This window comes from Orycteropus afer, unplaced genomic scaffold (assembly GCF_000298275.1).
Source record: "Orycteropus afer afer isolate SDZICR_OR568_19922 unplaced genomic scaffold, OryAfe1.0 scaffold00144, whole genome shotgun sequence".
Classification (NCBI taxonomy): domain Eukaryota; kingdom Metazoa; phylum Chordata; class Mammalia; order Tubulidentata; family Orycteropodidae; genus Orycteropus; species Orycteropus afer.
In genome coordinates this window covers 3,859,105-3,874,665 of record NW_006921731.1, presented here as the reverse complement: position 1 = coordinate 3,874,665, position 15,561 = coordinate 3,859,105, and the positions used below count along the sequence as shown (strand labels likewise).

General features: G+C 46.3%; 1 protein-coding gene across 1 annotated transcript in view; it reads right to left on the bottom strand.

Moving 5' to 3' along the window:
• The window catches only part of SSUH2 (ssu-2 homolog), a 32,592-nt gene that overhangs the window by 4,669 nt on the left and 12,362 nt on the right, over positions 1-15,561 (bottom strand). The window contains exons 4-10 of the mRNA XM_007945849.2: positions 13,867-13,927; positions 12,433-12,557; positions 11,293-11,355; positions 8,892-8,977; positions 7,233-7,325; positions 6,574-6,679; positions 3,108-3,215 (exon numbers count right to left, since the gene is read on the bottom strand). Coding sequence (XP_007944040.2) covers positions 3,108-3,215; positions 6,574-6,679; positions 7,233-7,325; positions 8,892-8,977; positions 11,293-11,355; positions 12,433-12,557; positions 13,867-13,927 — 642 coding nt within the window. The remainder of the gene's footprint in view (positions 1-3,107; positions 3,216-6,573; positions 6,680-7,232; positions 7,326-8,891; positions 8,978-11,292; positions 11,356-12,432; positions 12,558-13,866; positions 13,928-15,561) is intronic.

Below are 15,561 nucleotides of genomic sequence, written 5' to 3'. Positions count from 1 at the left end.
TTTATTTTTTTATTGTGCTTTAGGTGCAAGTTTACAGAGAGGAGTTTGTTTTACATTCAACATTACGTGTACATTTAGTTTCACTCCCAATTTACCATCCCCAACCCTAACCTCCTCCCCTCCCCACCCACTAACTGCCCCCTCATGTCCCTCATAGTTATGCCTTCCTGAGTGTCCTGCATTTCCTCCCTGAGAATGTTGCCCCTCTGGTGTCCCATGGTCGATTGCTCCAAGGGATGCATTTCCATAGAGTATGTGGGTGTGTCACCCTGGGTTGAGTTGTCTGCATGTACATCTTGTTTATTATTGGGCTGAGAGCCAGCCCCTGGGAGTGAGTTTTATTCCAGGTCCAGAATGTATCCCAGCGCCATAGTATTGGGTGTCTCACCAGAGTTCAGTTCATCTGAACTACATACCCTTGTGCTGTTCAAACAACTGCCTCTTGGTCTATGTACAGGTTCCTCATGAGCACAAGTAAGTGTTCTGGAATTCCCATTCTTCACAGTATCATCCATAATTTCTTATGACCCACACAGTTGAATGCCTTTGCATAGTGAATAAAACCCAGGTAAACATCTTTCTGATATTCTTTAAGTCAAGATCGATCTGACATCAGCAATGATAATCCCTCATTCCATGCCCTCTTCTGAATCTGGCCTGAACCCAACTATCCTTGGCATATGGAATAGAAAGAGCAGAACGTGCCTAGGAAATTGTGCACAGCAATAGAATGGTCCTGACCACAAAAGCCCCACTCTTTGGCCTCCAGGCAGACAATAGCTGAGTGTAACTTAAGCTCCAGAGCTCCCCATGGGATCAGGCAGAGGTTGGGACCTCATCTACACCTGGAGTTTGGCTTGACTTCTCCTTCTTCCTTGTCCTGCTCCTCACTCCCTATCCAGTTGCTCCTGGGAGCCCTACCTTAAAAAATGACCTGCACACATGTCTTCATCTCAAGGAATGTGTGTGCAGAGCCCAACCTCAGACAAGGTCCAACCCCTCACTTTACAGATGAGGAACTGAGACCCATGGAAGCGGACAGGGGCTCTAAGCCTTGAGTGCATGCCAAAGCAGGAAGTGGGCCCTAACCTGCTAAATAAATTGTCCCTGCTGTGCCTAGAACCAGTGACCAGTTGCTATTGAGTCAACTCTGACTCATGCAACCCCTTGCATGTCAAAGTAAAACTCCCCAAGGGTTTGCACTGCTGTGAACTTTTGGAAACAGATTACCAGGCCTTTCTTTCAAGGTGCTTCTAGGTTGGTTTGGACTGCCAACCTTTTGGTTCCTAGCTGAGCATTTTAGCTATTTGTGTCATCCAGGGAGTCTTAAAGATGTGGTAACCAACCAGATGCCATCAAGTCAACTCTGATTCATGGAGACCTCATGTGTGTCAAAGTAGAACTGTGCTCAATAAGGTTATTATTGGCTGATTTTTCCAAAGTAGATTGCCAGACTCTTCTTCCAAGGTACATCTGGGTTGGTTATTTTGGTAAATAGCTAAGTGCTTAATCATTTGCACCACCTAGGGACTCCTGACCCTGTGGAAAGGGCCTTGAGTTCCACTCCTGACTGGTGATGTTCCTGCAGCCAGCACCCTACATTGGCTTTCAAAGAGTCACTTGTGTCCCTTGAATGCAGTGAATGACAACATTTGACTTGGAGGCAGGAAACTTGAATTCTACTTCTGGGTTCTTCCACTGAGAAGCTGTGTAAACTTAGGCAAAATACTCTCCCTCTCTGAGGCTCCAAGATTTATCAGAAAAGTCATGATTTTGGACTAGATCAAGGGTATCATTGGAGGCCCCCAGGCCAAAGAAGGCCTGTCAGTCCTTATGGTGTCCTTAGCATTTTTGTTGGTGCTGTTGCCAATATTGAAATATTGGAAGGCTTCCTGTAAAACTCTGGATTCAAAAGGTCTAGAAACTCCAGCCCCTGCTTCTCCACGAGGCTGAGTGATGGGTGCCTACTTTGGAGAAGAGGGTCTCCCACCCATGCTACTGCCTGGCCTTTGAGTACACAGTGCCCGCACGCTATGACTTCTAAGGCTCCAAAATGGGCATGATTCATTTTAAATTAAACACAGCTTTCTCTCTCCTACAAATACAGGAGGGGTGCAGAGAGAGAAATGGCAATGATTACTACATAGGGGACCCAGAGAGAAGGAAATTTTGAGTGCCGGGTAGCAAGCCCTGTAATGAAATTATCTTTTCCTTACACAACCCTTTGAGGTCAGTGTAATTATCTCCTGTTCACAGGAACATTCCTGTTCACACTAAGCAAGGCTCTGAGCTCAGGATCTTAGCCTAGTCTGCAGGACTCAGGGCTCCACTGACAGGGCCCTCACTGAGCTCTGCAAAGGGGTTCCCCATCATATCTCCATCTTCAGGACCTCTAAGCCCCTAGCAGCAGTGGCAGAAGGGGAAGCTCACAGCTGTGCCTGGGGAAGTGGTGGGGTACCATCGGCCATGAGAATACAGTGGCCAAAGTAGATCCTGATTCTCCCAGAGGCTGGGAGATCAGGCTGGGTTTGGGGAATGCCCAGACCTGAGGGGCAGGACTCCTGGTTCCAACCCTGCCTATGACCTGGGCTCTCATGCTGGTCCCTTTCCCTGTCTGAATTCCAGAGGTTTAGAATCATTATGCCACATTCATATTTGAAACTCTTCAATAGCTTCCCATTGCTCTCAGAATAAAGATCCAAACCTCTTCCAGGGCCTACAAGGAACTGCACCGTCCCACCCATCCCTGCAGCTTCCATTTCTCTGATCTCAGCCCACCAGTCACACTGGCCTCGAGTCAGTCCCTGGTACTTCCCCAATCCCTCAACCTGGGACTCTCTCCCCTCCACACTCCTTCTAACTGATTCTTCCTCACCCATCAGCCCTGACACTATGAGGAAAGAACACCCACATCCCAGCAGACAGATTGGTCCCAATTCTTCCTTTTTTCAGATGGGCAGTGCCTTGGAGGCCCCAGTCTGACCCAGGAGGCTCAACCTCCCGTAGTTCCAGGACTGATCCCAGAAAGGTCAGATGTTCCAGGGAGAAAAGTCAGAGCCAGGGTGCCCCTGGCCCCCCTGCATTGGTCTCCCCTCCACCCTGCTCACCTGCTGCAGGATACGGGCACGGGAGGCCAGCACATCACTGTGCTCAGCAATGCCCCTCTGTGAGGCCAGAGAGATCTCCCGCAGGGGGAAGTCCATGATGGGGTACACCTGGGGAGAGAGAAGTGTTTCTGAGGATGCCCAGCACACACCTCCTCATTGCCTCAGACCCCAGAGTGTCAGCACCAAAGCCTTGGAAGCCACTAAGGTTGACCTCCGGGAGCTCTGGTAGCATAGTGCCTAAGGCACTTGACTGATAACCAGGAGGCTGGCGGTTCAAACCCACCAACCACTCCTCAGAAGGAAGGTTGGGCAATCTACTTCAGTAGTGATACTGCCTCAGAAACCCAAGGAGGGGTCGCTATGAGTCAGGGCCGACTCGACGGCACATTACAACAACAACAACAAAGGTTGACCTTCTGTCTGACAGTTGGACAGGAGAATGAGGCCCAGGGAGAGAATGTCCCCACAGTCTCACACCCAAAGGCTTTCCATGGTTCCTTGATTACCCACTTTACAGTCCCTAGAATTCCAACAACAACAACAAAAAAGTTTATGATATAGACAAGGAGAGTATCCTTCATCTGTAGCCTACCCTTTGACCCAGCAAACTCTTCTGCATACCTACTGAGTGCCTAAGTGCCTACTGTATGCCAGGCATCATGCCAAGTGCAAGATACAGCATTGGATGAGGCAGGGGTGATCCCTGTCCACGGGGATGTATGTGGTCTGTACATGTCAATAGGGAAGATTCCTGTTGATTTATTTGAATGAGAAATGAATGAGATTCATTTCTTATTCAAATAAACTGCCTACTATGTTCCAGGCAACCTTGTCAACTGCAGACACAAAATGAACCATTAATAAACCCAAGCAGCTCACAGTCAGCCTATATGAAGCCCAAGTGTGGGGACATCTAGCCAGTCTCCATCATCCCTAAATCCCTTCCCACCAAGCTTGGAATCCTACCAGGATAACTTCCCCCATGATTTCTCATTTGGCCCCTAACAGTGGGAGCTTTTCCCCTCTGCCCCTCCACAAAGTTTGCAAAATGCCCACGCTGGGCCTGGCACTGCCATGGATGCTGAAGGTAGGAAGGTGACCCTGCACCACACAGCCCTCCAGAACCCAGCACTAGGCCAGAGTCAACTCACAGAGAAGCCACAGAGGGTGAGGAAAAGCATGCAGGACATGAGAGCCAAAGAAGAGCCACCTGATGGGTTCTTTGGGCAGGTGCAGGGCTTCCTAGGGGCTGATGAGTGAAGGGAGTCTTTAGGAAGCAGGAGTTACTGGGGCAAAGAAAAGAGGCTGAGCATCTCTCCTTCTCAGAGGAAATGCCATAAAGATGCTGCTCAGATAGCCCATAACAGCTAAATTTCCTGCCAAGGCCTATAGCAGTGATTGGCAAACTTTTTCTGTAAAGAGCCAAATGTTGTTGTTGTTGTTATGTGCCTTCGAGTTGGACCTGACTCATAGCAACCCCTCCTTGGGTTTCTGAGGCAGTATCACTACGGAAGTAGATTGCCCCATCTTCCTTCTGAGGAGTGGCTGGTGGGTTTGAACCGCCAGCCTTCTGGTTAGCAGTCAAGTGCCTTAGGCACTACGCTACCAGAGCTCCCAAAGAGCCATAATTTTTTTTTCACAAATAATCTGCACATTATGCATTTTTTTTTTTTGTCAACCTAGCAATGCCCCTGCAAGCTATTTCAGTAATTGCACTATGCCAATTTTATTTTACATGTTGATTTCAATTTCTATTTCTGATCACATGGAAACTTTGCTTATGGTAGGTATTGGTTTTATATTACTTGAAATTTAAAACAAAAGTATTTGCCAGTAGATGAAAAGTGATATACAAAATTTTACTTTTGTCATTTTCTGATAAAATATCATCATAATTCTTGTGGAGGGAGCAACAGTATGCTAAGTCGAAATCAAAGAGTATAAATGAATAAAGAACTACAAATTAGTAAGTAGGAAATGATCCTAGGCCTAAAACTAAAAGAACAAGATGTTGTTTATATTTTACTGCTTTCATAAATCTTAAACTGGAACATAATTATGATCAAAAGTAACATTTTCAGACTGTTTTTATACACATAAGCAAGAGATTAAAGAAAATGAACAGAACAATATGATTTACCTGACTACGGGAGGATGGGTGAAGAAGGCCAATTCACTTCTGGAAATGACACGAGACATGTGGTTGTATGCATGCGTGTGCTATGCCAGAACTGTCTTACTTCATTTCATCATTGCCACATATTATATTTGTGGGCATGTTATTTGTGAAAAATACGATAAATATTTTAGACTTGTGGGCCATAAGGTCCCTATCACAACTACTCAACTCTGCTTGTAATATGAAAGCAACCATATTTGTAAATAAATGGGTGTGTCTGTGTTCCAGTAAAATTTTATTCACAAAAGTAGGTGGTGGGTTGGAGTTTGCCAACCTCTGGCCTGTAGGAGGAGTCCCTGGGTGGTGCAAACAGTTAAATGCTTAACTGCTGAAGACTGGAGATTTAAAGTTACCCAGAGGTGTCTTGGAAGAAAGTCCTGGCAATCTACTTCCAAAAACTCAGCCATTGAAAACCCTATGGAGCACAGTGCTACCCTGACACACGTGGGGTAGCCATGAGTCAGGATTGACTCAAGGGCAACTGGTGACCTTCAGGATGCTACCTGATCTGACTGCTGGCATCTTTTATGTCTCAGCTCCTTGCACTATACTACCCCCCGCTGTTCTTCAACACCCACTCCTATCTCAAGGTCCCTGCAGAACAGTTCCCTCTGCTGGAATGCCCTGACTCTTGAATCCACACACTTACACACACACACACACATTGCATAAAAGTCTCTGCCCAATGTCACTTCCACAGAGAGGCCTTCCCTGACCCACAGGAGAAACAGCAAGTCTGTCCTTCCCTGTTCCCTTCCCTTGTTTCAGTATTCTCAACAATCCTTATCACCAACTGGTATTGTAGTGAAAATTTGTTCTTTTCTCCCCAACTGGACCACAAGTCCTATGAGGGCAGTGCTTCTGTTTTATTCTCTGTGGAATGCCCAAGGCCTAGAATAGTGCCTGACATGTAGAAGGGTCTCAAAATTTGAGGATTGAAGGGAAGGAAAGAAGGGAGGGAAAAAAGGAGGGAGAAAGGAAAGGAAGTAAAAGAAAGAAGGAAGGGAAGGAGAAAGGACGGAGGACAAGAGCAAGGGTTGGGGGAGGGAGGAAGGAGGAAGGGAAGGGAAAAGAGGAAAGAAGGGAGAGAGTAGGGAGGAATTGAGTCTGTAAATCTTGTGAAACTAGAGAGAGAAGACTGGCCACCTGTACATCCCAGTAGCCTACTTCCTGTCCAGCCTGTGTTTCCAAAACTCATGTGCCCCCACAGAAAGCCAGAAGACCTAGCCCCACAGGAGGGGCAAAAGGACCAGCTTCCTTTTTCCCCCATCCACAAAGCCCCCTCACCACCAAGTTTTCATCCTTGAAGAGGTTTTCTCCTTTGGCTTTAGCAAGCAGCTCCCCGGGGCAGTTCAGCTGGTGCTCGGACAAAAACTCAAAGAGGTTATTCTTCCTGGAAGCAGAGGTTGGGTTTAGGAATCCAGCAGGCCTGGCCTTGAGGGTATGAATGACTATGGGAGGGACCTAGGGGGAGTTCATTAGCGTCTCTGAGTGTCAACATCCTCATGTGTTATAGAAAAGGGGAAAACAACAAAGGCTACTGACAGCTCATTTCTATTACCTCATCTCATCCCCACCTGTGATGTGCCCAGCAAAGTACCAGGCACACCAGAAACCCCTAATACATGGGAGCCTTCGTTGACCTGGGAACCTAGGAGGATGAATGATTCCATCCTTAGCTGGGAACTCTGCTATTGAATGGCTGCTCCACTAGAAAGTGAAGCTGTCCGTATTTGAACCCAGGTCTGTCTATGCTAAAATCCGTGTGCATCCACACCACCCCAGGCTACCTCTTCCTGCAGGGTGGAGTGCAAACCTCCATCTCAGGAGGTTCTCCCCTCTCTAAGTTGCTTTAAGCCCCTTTCTCCCAGCAGGTCCCTGCACTGCTCAAAACCAAGGGAGTTCTCTTGGAAACCCAGTCCAGACCACGTCGCCAGGCCACACACCACATGATGATCAGCTGGATGAAGTGCAGCAGCTTCTTCTCCCCCTTGCAGGTGGCACAGGTCTTGCTCCCCCGGCCCGAGCATGTGCTGCACCTGAGAGCAGCACACAGTCAGTCCCATTCAGACACAAGTCACAGGGTCCTTGTGGCTTCTCATTTCCCAGATCCTCCCTCATAGACATGGACTGTGGTGGGTATGTATTGTTTTTACCCCCTGTCTGGTCCTTTTTCTTCTGGAGACAGTGCCCTGATTTCTATTTGGGGACTACTTTTCCCACCTAGTCTGCATGGTTCAAGGACTTGCCCCTACTCCTTCTGCAGACGAAACTTTGACCTTGGCCTGGGCGATCAACTCATCCCATCTCTCTGGCCACAAAGATTGATGCAATGATGGGCACGTGACCCAAGTGTGTGACAACAGTACTGTTGTCAGAACTAGTAGACAAAGGGCATCCCTGTCTATTGGGCTTACTAAGGCTGTAGATGCCCATGGACCCCTCTGCTACCATAAGGGCAGAACCTGCCTGAGAATGAAGCTAACACAAAGATAAGGAGAGTGAAGGATGGAGACAGATTCCTGGTGACATTGTTCAAGCACCTGGATGCAGCTGGACCTGAAGCCATCTCTGAATTACACCAATGGGCTTTTCAGTTGCATGGGTCTATAAATTGCTTTTTGTTTTTTCTAAAGCAGTCTGAATCACCTTTATCTCACTTGCAAATGGAAGAAACCTGAGTTTCTTTCCAAACCAAAGACCTTTTTCACCAACTTCAGATGGAAGGTACAGTCAAAGCTTTGCAATCTGGCTTGTTAAATGAATGGCATGGGTCTCAATGAGCCAAAAGCATCATATATTCAAAACTAGTACACCTTTGAGTATTTTCACGCCTTGTGCTTTCCTGTTTCCCTTTAAAAATATATAAATACAGTAAAGGGCATTATTTACAAAATGCCAACTCCTCACCATTTGCAAAGCCTATAGATTGAAATTTGTTTATCACTCAACAAATATCCCTTGACTGCTCCTCCATTTCAGGTCCTGCTATGAGTTTAAAGGAGAGTTTTCCCAGAATCTGATCCTCATAAAGTTAATAATCTAAGCTTTAGGTGGATTATGACATTCACTTCCCCACAATAACTTCAGGAAGAAGTCTCTTCACCTTATAACCTCTTCCCTGCCTCCTTTCCCCTCTTTTCTCAGAGTCCTGGTCTCATCCAGAAATACCAGGCCTATCAATGACCTCTTAGCTCTGCTAGAGGAAAATCCATTCCTCTACAAATATTTACTGAGGCCCTATTATGCATAGAGTCCCTGGTGGCACAATAGTTTAGCACTAGAATGCTAACTGAAAAGGTAGTGGTTTGAATCCACTCAGAGGTGCCTCAGAAGAAAGGCCTAGAATTCTGCTTCCAAAAGGTCACAGCCATGAAAACTCCATGGAGCAGTTCTGCTCTGCACACACAGGGTTGCCATGAGTCAGAATCAACTAGATGAAAACTGGTTTAGTTATGTGTGTGTGTTTCCTATGCACAGTGCTCTGGGACACAGCAGTGACCAAGACAGATGAGGACCTCTTCCATCCGAATGGGCAGATGAATGAGAAGAAGAAAATGGGCACAGAGGAGACTCCCTCTCTGTGCTGGGATGGCCCCTCATACCTCCTCCTTCCAGAGCCTGAGCACACCTGGCACCTCCGTGGCTGCTTGGCTTTGCGCTTGGCCCCACTGCAGGACGAGCACCTCATCTGTAGATACACCCACAGCCTCAGCCCCCTGGTCTCCAGAGAAACAGGGGACCTGCGTCCAAATCCCAACCTAGTGATCTTGAGCAAATCACTTCCTCCTCCCCCAGGCCTCAGCCTCTTCATCTGTAAAATGGGAAGATTGATCAAGGGCATGTCATTGGACACCTCCAGTTGTAGCTTTCAAAGACTTCACACTCTAAGATCCCTGTTTTTCCTGGGACATCAGCTTCTCCTGCCTCCTGTCTGATCCTTGTGACCTGCCCTTGACTGAACAGCCATGCAAGAGGGAGCTGAGACAGGAGTAGTTTGGCTGAGAGACCTGGGACTGGAGATAAGGACCTCCTTTTTGGAAACTGTCCCCAGATGTAACCCATTTTTTTGTAAGCCATAATTCTGATTCCACAGTTGGCTCAGGGAGGACTCTGGAGATATTGCAAGAAGAGCCAGAGGGAGGAGGAAGAGGAGGAAGAATGACAGAGGAGCAGGGAGTAGAGAAAGTAATAGAAAAGACCACATGGGAGGGGCCTAGAAGGCCACAAGGAGGTCTGGAAGAGGATAGGGAGAAGCCAGGCCCAGGCCACAGCTGGGACCATGGATGCTGCATGAGGAGGCAGGGGAGTGAGCAATAGACAGCATAAGGGAGGGCCAGCAGAAGGGGAAGGGCAGATAGAAAGAGGGAGGGAAACAGTTTAGTGCAGCAAGTGGGCAGTCTGTATCCAAGGATCAAGCTCCCATGCTGGATCCAAGAACACACTAGGAGTTCAGTCTTCTTCCTTGGGATGATTAAGAGCCCTGATGTTTTCCGAAAAGAAGGCTGCTGCCACGAGAGCATGGCTGGGTGGATCATGGCACCCCAAAGTCATGTCCACCAGAACCTCAGAATGTGACCTTATTTGGAAATAGGGTCTTTGTAAAGGTAATTAGTTAAGATGAGTCACACTGGACTAAGTTGGGCCCTACTCCCAATGACTGGTGTCTTTATAAGTGTTGTTGTCATTGGTAAGTGCCATCGAGTCAGCTCTGACTCACAGTGACCCTATGTACAACAGAATGAAATGCAGCCAGTCTTGAGCCATCCTCAATCCTTGTTATGCTTGAGCCCATTGTTGCAGCCAGTGTGGCACTCCATCTCCTGAGGGTTTTCCCCGTTTACACTGACCGTCTACTTTATCAAGCTTGATATCCTTCTCCAGGGACTGGTCTGTCTTGACTATTTGACCAAAGAGCATTCCAGCTGCATATCTTCCAACACAGATTTGTTCATTCTTCTAGCAGTTCATGGTATTTTCAGTATTCTTCACCAACACCACAATTCCAAGGCATCAACTCTTCTTCGGCCTTCCTTATTCATTGCCCAGTTTTCACATGTGTATGAAGGAGGAGGAATAGAGAAGTGCAAAGGGCTAATGTGCTTAACTTCTAACCAAAAGATTAGCAATTCAAGTTCACCCAAAGGCATCTTGGAAGAAATTCCTAGCAATCTACTTCCAAAAAAAAAAAAAAAAAAAAAACCATCATTGAAAATCCTATGGAGCACAGTTCTACTCATGAGGTTGCCATGGATTGAAATCAACTCGATGGTAGCTGGTAACTGGTTATAAGAAGAGAAGAAGACACAGAGAACACACAGAGAAAAGGGACAATGAAGATGGAGGCAGAGATTGGCGTGATGCGTGTACAAGCCAAAGAAAGCCACAGATCACTAGCAGCTACCAGAAGCTAGGAGAAAAACAGAGGATAATTTCTCCCTCAGACCCTCCAGATGGAGCCAATGTTGCCAAGACCTTGATAACAGATTTCTGGTCTCCTGAAATGACAGAAAATAAATTTCTGTTGTCTTAAGCTTTCCAGTTTGTGACTACTTGTGACCATTATTAAGAAACTAATACAGGGCCCCTGTCTATTTTTTCTCTCCAAGCCTCTAACCTTGGCCTTCCTGGCACCTATCACTTCGCATTATAAGTGCTGGTCACTACCAGTGAATCTCCCCTACCTACAGAGAATTCCTGGTGTGAACTCTAAAGAGCTCAGTCCTCTTGCAGAGCCAAGTGGATACTCACTGAATGTTTGTAGAGAGATAAGAAAAGGAAAGGAGACTTAAAATCATAAACCATCAAAGTGAAAAGTGCATTAGAGATTGCCCAACCAACTTCCCCATTTTACAGATGGAAAAATGGGAGCCCAGAAAGGGAGAATGACTGTCTAAGGTCACCCTGGTAGTGAGGGGAGATCCAGGTCACAGCCCAGCCCTCCTTCTTCATGTCCACCCTCCTCCCCCTGGATCATCACTCACCAATAGCCCACATGTGACTCACCATGCCTGCCCCATGGCAACCGCTGCACTTGTATCTCCCATGACCATGGCATTTGTGGCATTCCTGAAAGTTAAACAGTCTCCTTTGATGAAATTTCCAAGAACCAACAGTTCTGGATTCCATGACCACCCCTCACCCCTCACTCCCATGAAGTGCAACAGTTCAGATGGCATCAGGCAAGGAATGGCCATTCCCATTGGCTGGGACTCCAAAAGGCCTTGAGTGCTATGATAAGGAGATCAGATGTTACCATTTCATCCCAGCCTCAGCCCAGGCTCCATGAACTTAGAAGAGGAGGCACATTCTCAGAGTCTCCAACCCCATGCTCTACAGTGTCCCCATCAGGCTAAACCACAAAGACCAACTTCATTTGCCCATTAGGGAGCTGAAGTGGTCTTTCAAAATGGAAGCCATTAAAATGAATGGCATTTTTGTAAAAGACAAGGACCGAGCTACTGAAAATGAATCACTGAATCAGAACAACTTTTTCACCCTGGAGAGAGGAATGGTCTCTCAAAGCCCTTTGCATCTTATTGCTCCACAAAAACCCACAGAGTAAAATTGCATTCCTGAATCAAGTTTTAAGGTGAAAACAAGGTAGGTCATTAGATGAGAGAATAATATCAAGTATCTCAATCATATTTTTTGTAATACACAAGGTTTGCCTCACTTCATGCCTGACTGTCTTTCTGTAAAACAGGATGGAAGTTAAATTCTATTTTCCTACTGACCACCATGAAAAAAATCTCAGCATTGCTTTAATTTTATTGCATCAGCACCTCAGCTATTTACTGTCAAGAAAAAGAAAATGTAAAAGATACTCCAATGGGCTAAGAATGTGAGTGCTCACCACAAAATTGGTGACAATTTTGTCAATGGACTAATCCTTTTGCTCTGCACATCTTCATTCTCTAATTTGCATGTTTTGTAAGTCTACCCTCCATGCACTGAACATTTTTCAAATTGGGCCCTCAAACCAGCCCTCCCTCTCCATGTCACCCATCACCTTCAAGGAATGAACCACCAGCCTGGATTTAGATTTCCCTTTCAAGAGGATAAGGTATGAGGAAACATCTGGTGCCTGGAAAGCTCAGAGAGAAGGGCAAACATTCCAAATGGTTATTAAAATAATCAGGTTACCTTGACCAAGGACGAGTGAGGGACTTGGAACTTCTTGGTGTCTTCCTGAAACATTGGGGGTACTTGTACCTTGATGTCCCAAAGCCTGGGAGAGGTCCCTCTTTGTGGTCCATCTACCGAATGGTCTGAGGCAGAAAGGGATCATGGTAAGAACATCAAAGAGCAGCAGAGAAAAGTCCAATAAATAATACCGGGGCTTCACTTGGGGGGCCAAGCACTAGGCTAGCTGTTGGAGCTCTGAGGATGGGTACACAAGGTCCTCCTTAGAGTCTATAGCAAGCACTCATGCTTTGGAGTTGGACAAATCTGGGTTTGACTCCTGGCTCCTCTACTACCTAGCTGTGTGACTCCAGGAAAGTTACTTAACCTCTCTGAGCTTCAGTTCTTTCATCTCTAAAACAGGGATAATGGTGGCACCTACCATTTAAGGTGATAAGACCAATAAACTAAAACCAACTGCCTTCAAGTCAACTCTGACTTACGGTAACCCCATGTGTTTCAGAGTAGAATTGCATTCAGTAAGAGTTTTCATTGTCTGTGATCTTTTGGAAGTAAATCACCAGAACTTTCTTCTGAGGCACCTCTAGTTAGATTCAAACCTCCAATGGTTTGGTTAGGAGCCAAATGCTTAACTGTTTGTGCCCCCCAGGGACTCCTATGTAAGGTGGTAGTGAGATCAAATAGAATCACACATTTAAAATGCTTAGCACAAGGGATGGCACAAACTGAGTGATCAACAAACAAGAACTATTTATCATTCCCATCCCCATAGTCTTCATCTTTCTCCTCCTTCTCTGTTTGAGGAGAATGTGATACATGACACCAACAAGAACTGCACAAAGAGCTCTGAAAACTCAGAAGATTGAGCAGTTCCTCTGGGAAAAGGGGTGGAAGGAGAAGAAATCCCACAGAAGAGGTGACATATAAGCTGAGTCTGAAAGGATGAACCCGAGTGGTCCAGCAGAGCAAACAGATAGGGTATAGGGCTTTCCAGACAGAGAGTGCATGAAGGCCCTGCTGGCAACATCCCTGGTGGTGTTCAGCTCAAAGTGGAATGGCACAGTGAATGGGGTCCCTAGGGCCTATAGATTCAGGGGAGCTGGGGTGGCATGGGAGGAGGGCAGATGCAAAGCAAACATGCTGCCTCTGTAATCTGATCCCATGTGGCAGCATCAGTCTGTGGCCAAAGGCAAATGCTAGACTTTCTCAACACCCTCTGCAAACCACCTCCGTATCAGGAAGCATTTGCTAAAATCAGCACTGGAAAGTCTGAAATAAAAGCCCACTCTCTCATTGTACAGGGTATGGGGAAACTGAGGCTCTGAGAGGAAGAACATCTTATTCAAGGCTAGTGACTTAGCCAAGTCCTGGACTTTTCCAGCAGCTCCCACCATATTTGCTCCCAATTAAACAAATTGCAGACAACTCACTTACTAGTAAAGGGTTCAAATGTCCACTCGCTTATCCTGGACTCGCTAAAAGTCTCCAGTCGATACTACAGAAGGAAAAACAGCATGTTCACACTCCCTCCCTTTATGAAAACAGAGAGACAAGCACAAAAATGAAAATCCCCACCTGCCAGGGTTCTGGGGGCCTAAAATATCACACACACAGAAACCTGGGGCTGCTTGGAGCAGGCTGACAGCAGGGATTTCTGACCCAGATACCAGGGTCCCAGGTCATCATCAGCAAGAATTCCAATTTGCCCAGGAAATCTCCCCTTAGGGGCTTACAGCTGGAGCAATTCCAATTCACCTTTTCTCTATAAATAGCACTTTCCCTTTGACTGATGGCGACCACTGGAATCCATGGCTCTGCCTAACATCAAGGTCCTCTTTCTTGATCCTTATCCACAGAATCACAGAATCAGAAGGGACCTTAGATATCACTTGTGTCATGGATTAAACTGTGTCCCCCTAAAACATGTTTTAGAATTTTAACCCCTATATCTGTGAACATGATCCTGTTGGCAAATTATTGTTTTTTATGTTAATTAGGTCATACCTGAGTAAAGTGTGTTCTAAATCTAATCACTTTTGACTTACAAAAGAGCAGATTAGACACAGAGATGCCCACGCCGGGAGAAAACAGATGCCCACAAGGAAAAGCTATAAGAAAAAAAAACAAGGAATATCCAAGACTAACTACAAAGAAGGAATTGACAGGATCAAGACCTTAATTTGGACTTTTAACCTCCAGAACTGTGAAAAAGTAAATTTCTGTTCTTCAAAGCCACCCATTGTGGTATTTGTATTATAGTAGAACTAGGTAACCAAGACAATTCAGTTCCTCATTTAACATGTGAGGAAACCGTGACTCAGAGAGGTCAATTGACTTGCCCAAGGCCGCACAGTTAAACAGTGGTCTCTCCCTACAGATCCCTGCTCCAACCGCTTCTCAAGATGTGGGTCTGATTTCGGTGTGATGTGTGCTGATCAGAATGTGGCCATGTCAATGACAGCTTGATCATTGGGACCTTAAAAACTGCCCTTCTGCCCTGTCCCTGGCAGAAGGTCATGGAAGTTTCAGTTGAAGTCTGAGTCACAGACATAGGACTTCCCTGGATGAAGGGCTGGTGAAGAAGTGATTCCTTGGCACAGAAGTGGTTAAGGGAGACAGAGGGAACTGAGAACTTGAGGCAGGAGAGGAGGAAGAGTGGATCCTGGAGAGAAGGAGACGGGTCTTTCACAGTCCATCCCTTTGGAAAGTGGTTTTGTCTTGTGTTTAAGAACAAGGGCCTTGGAGCTGCAAATCTGCATGTGAATCCCAGATGCCACATCTAGCTTCACATTCTCAGACAAATAGTTTTGATTCTTTAAATTTCCAATCCCTCCTCTGGAAAATGGTGACAGCACTACCAGTGGTGTGTCAGTAGCAGAATTCCCACCTTCCATGAGGTTTCTCCCCTCATCCACATCCACCACCTATCTGCCAATGGAGACTTGAGTGTTGCTGTGATGCTTAATGTATTTCAGCAGAATCCAGACTAAGATGGACTAGAAAAAAGGTCTGGTGATCTACTTCTGAAAATCAGCAATTTAAAACCCTATGAATCGGAGGCGGGGCAAGATGGCGGACTAGGCAGAAGGATTGCACAGACCCTCTTCAACAAAGAAAAGGGAAACCAAT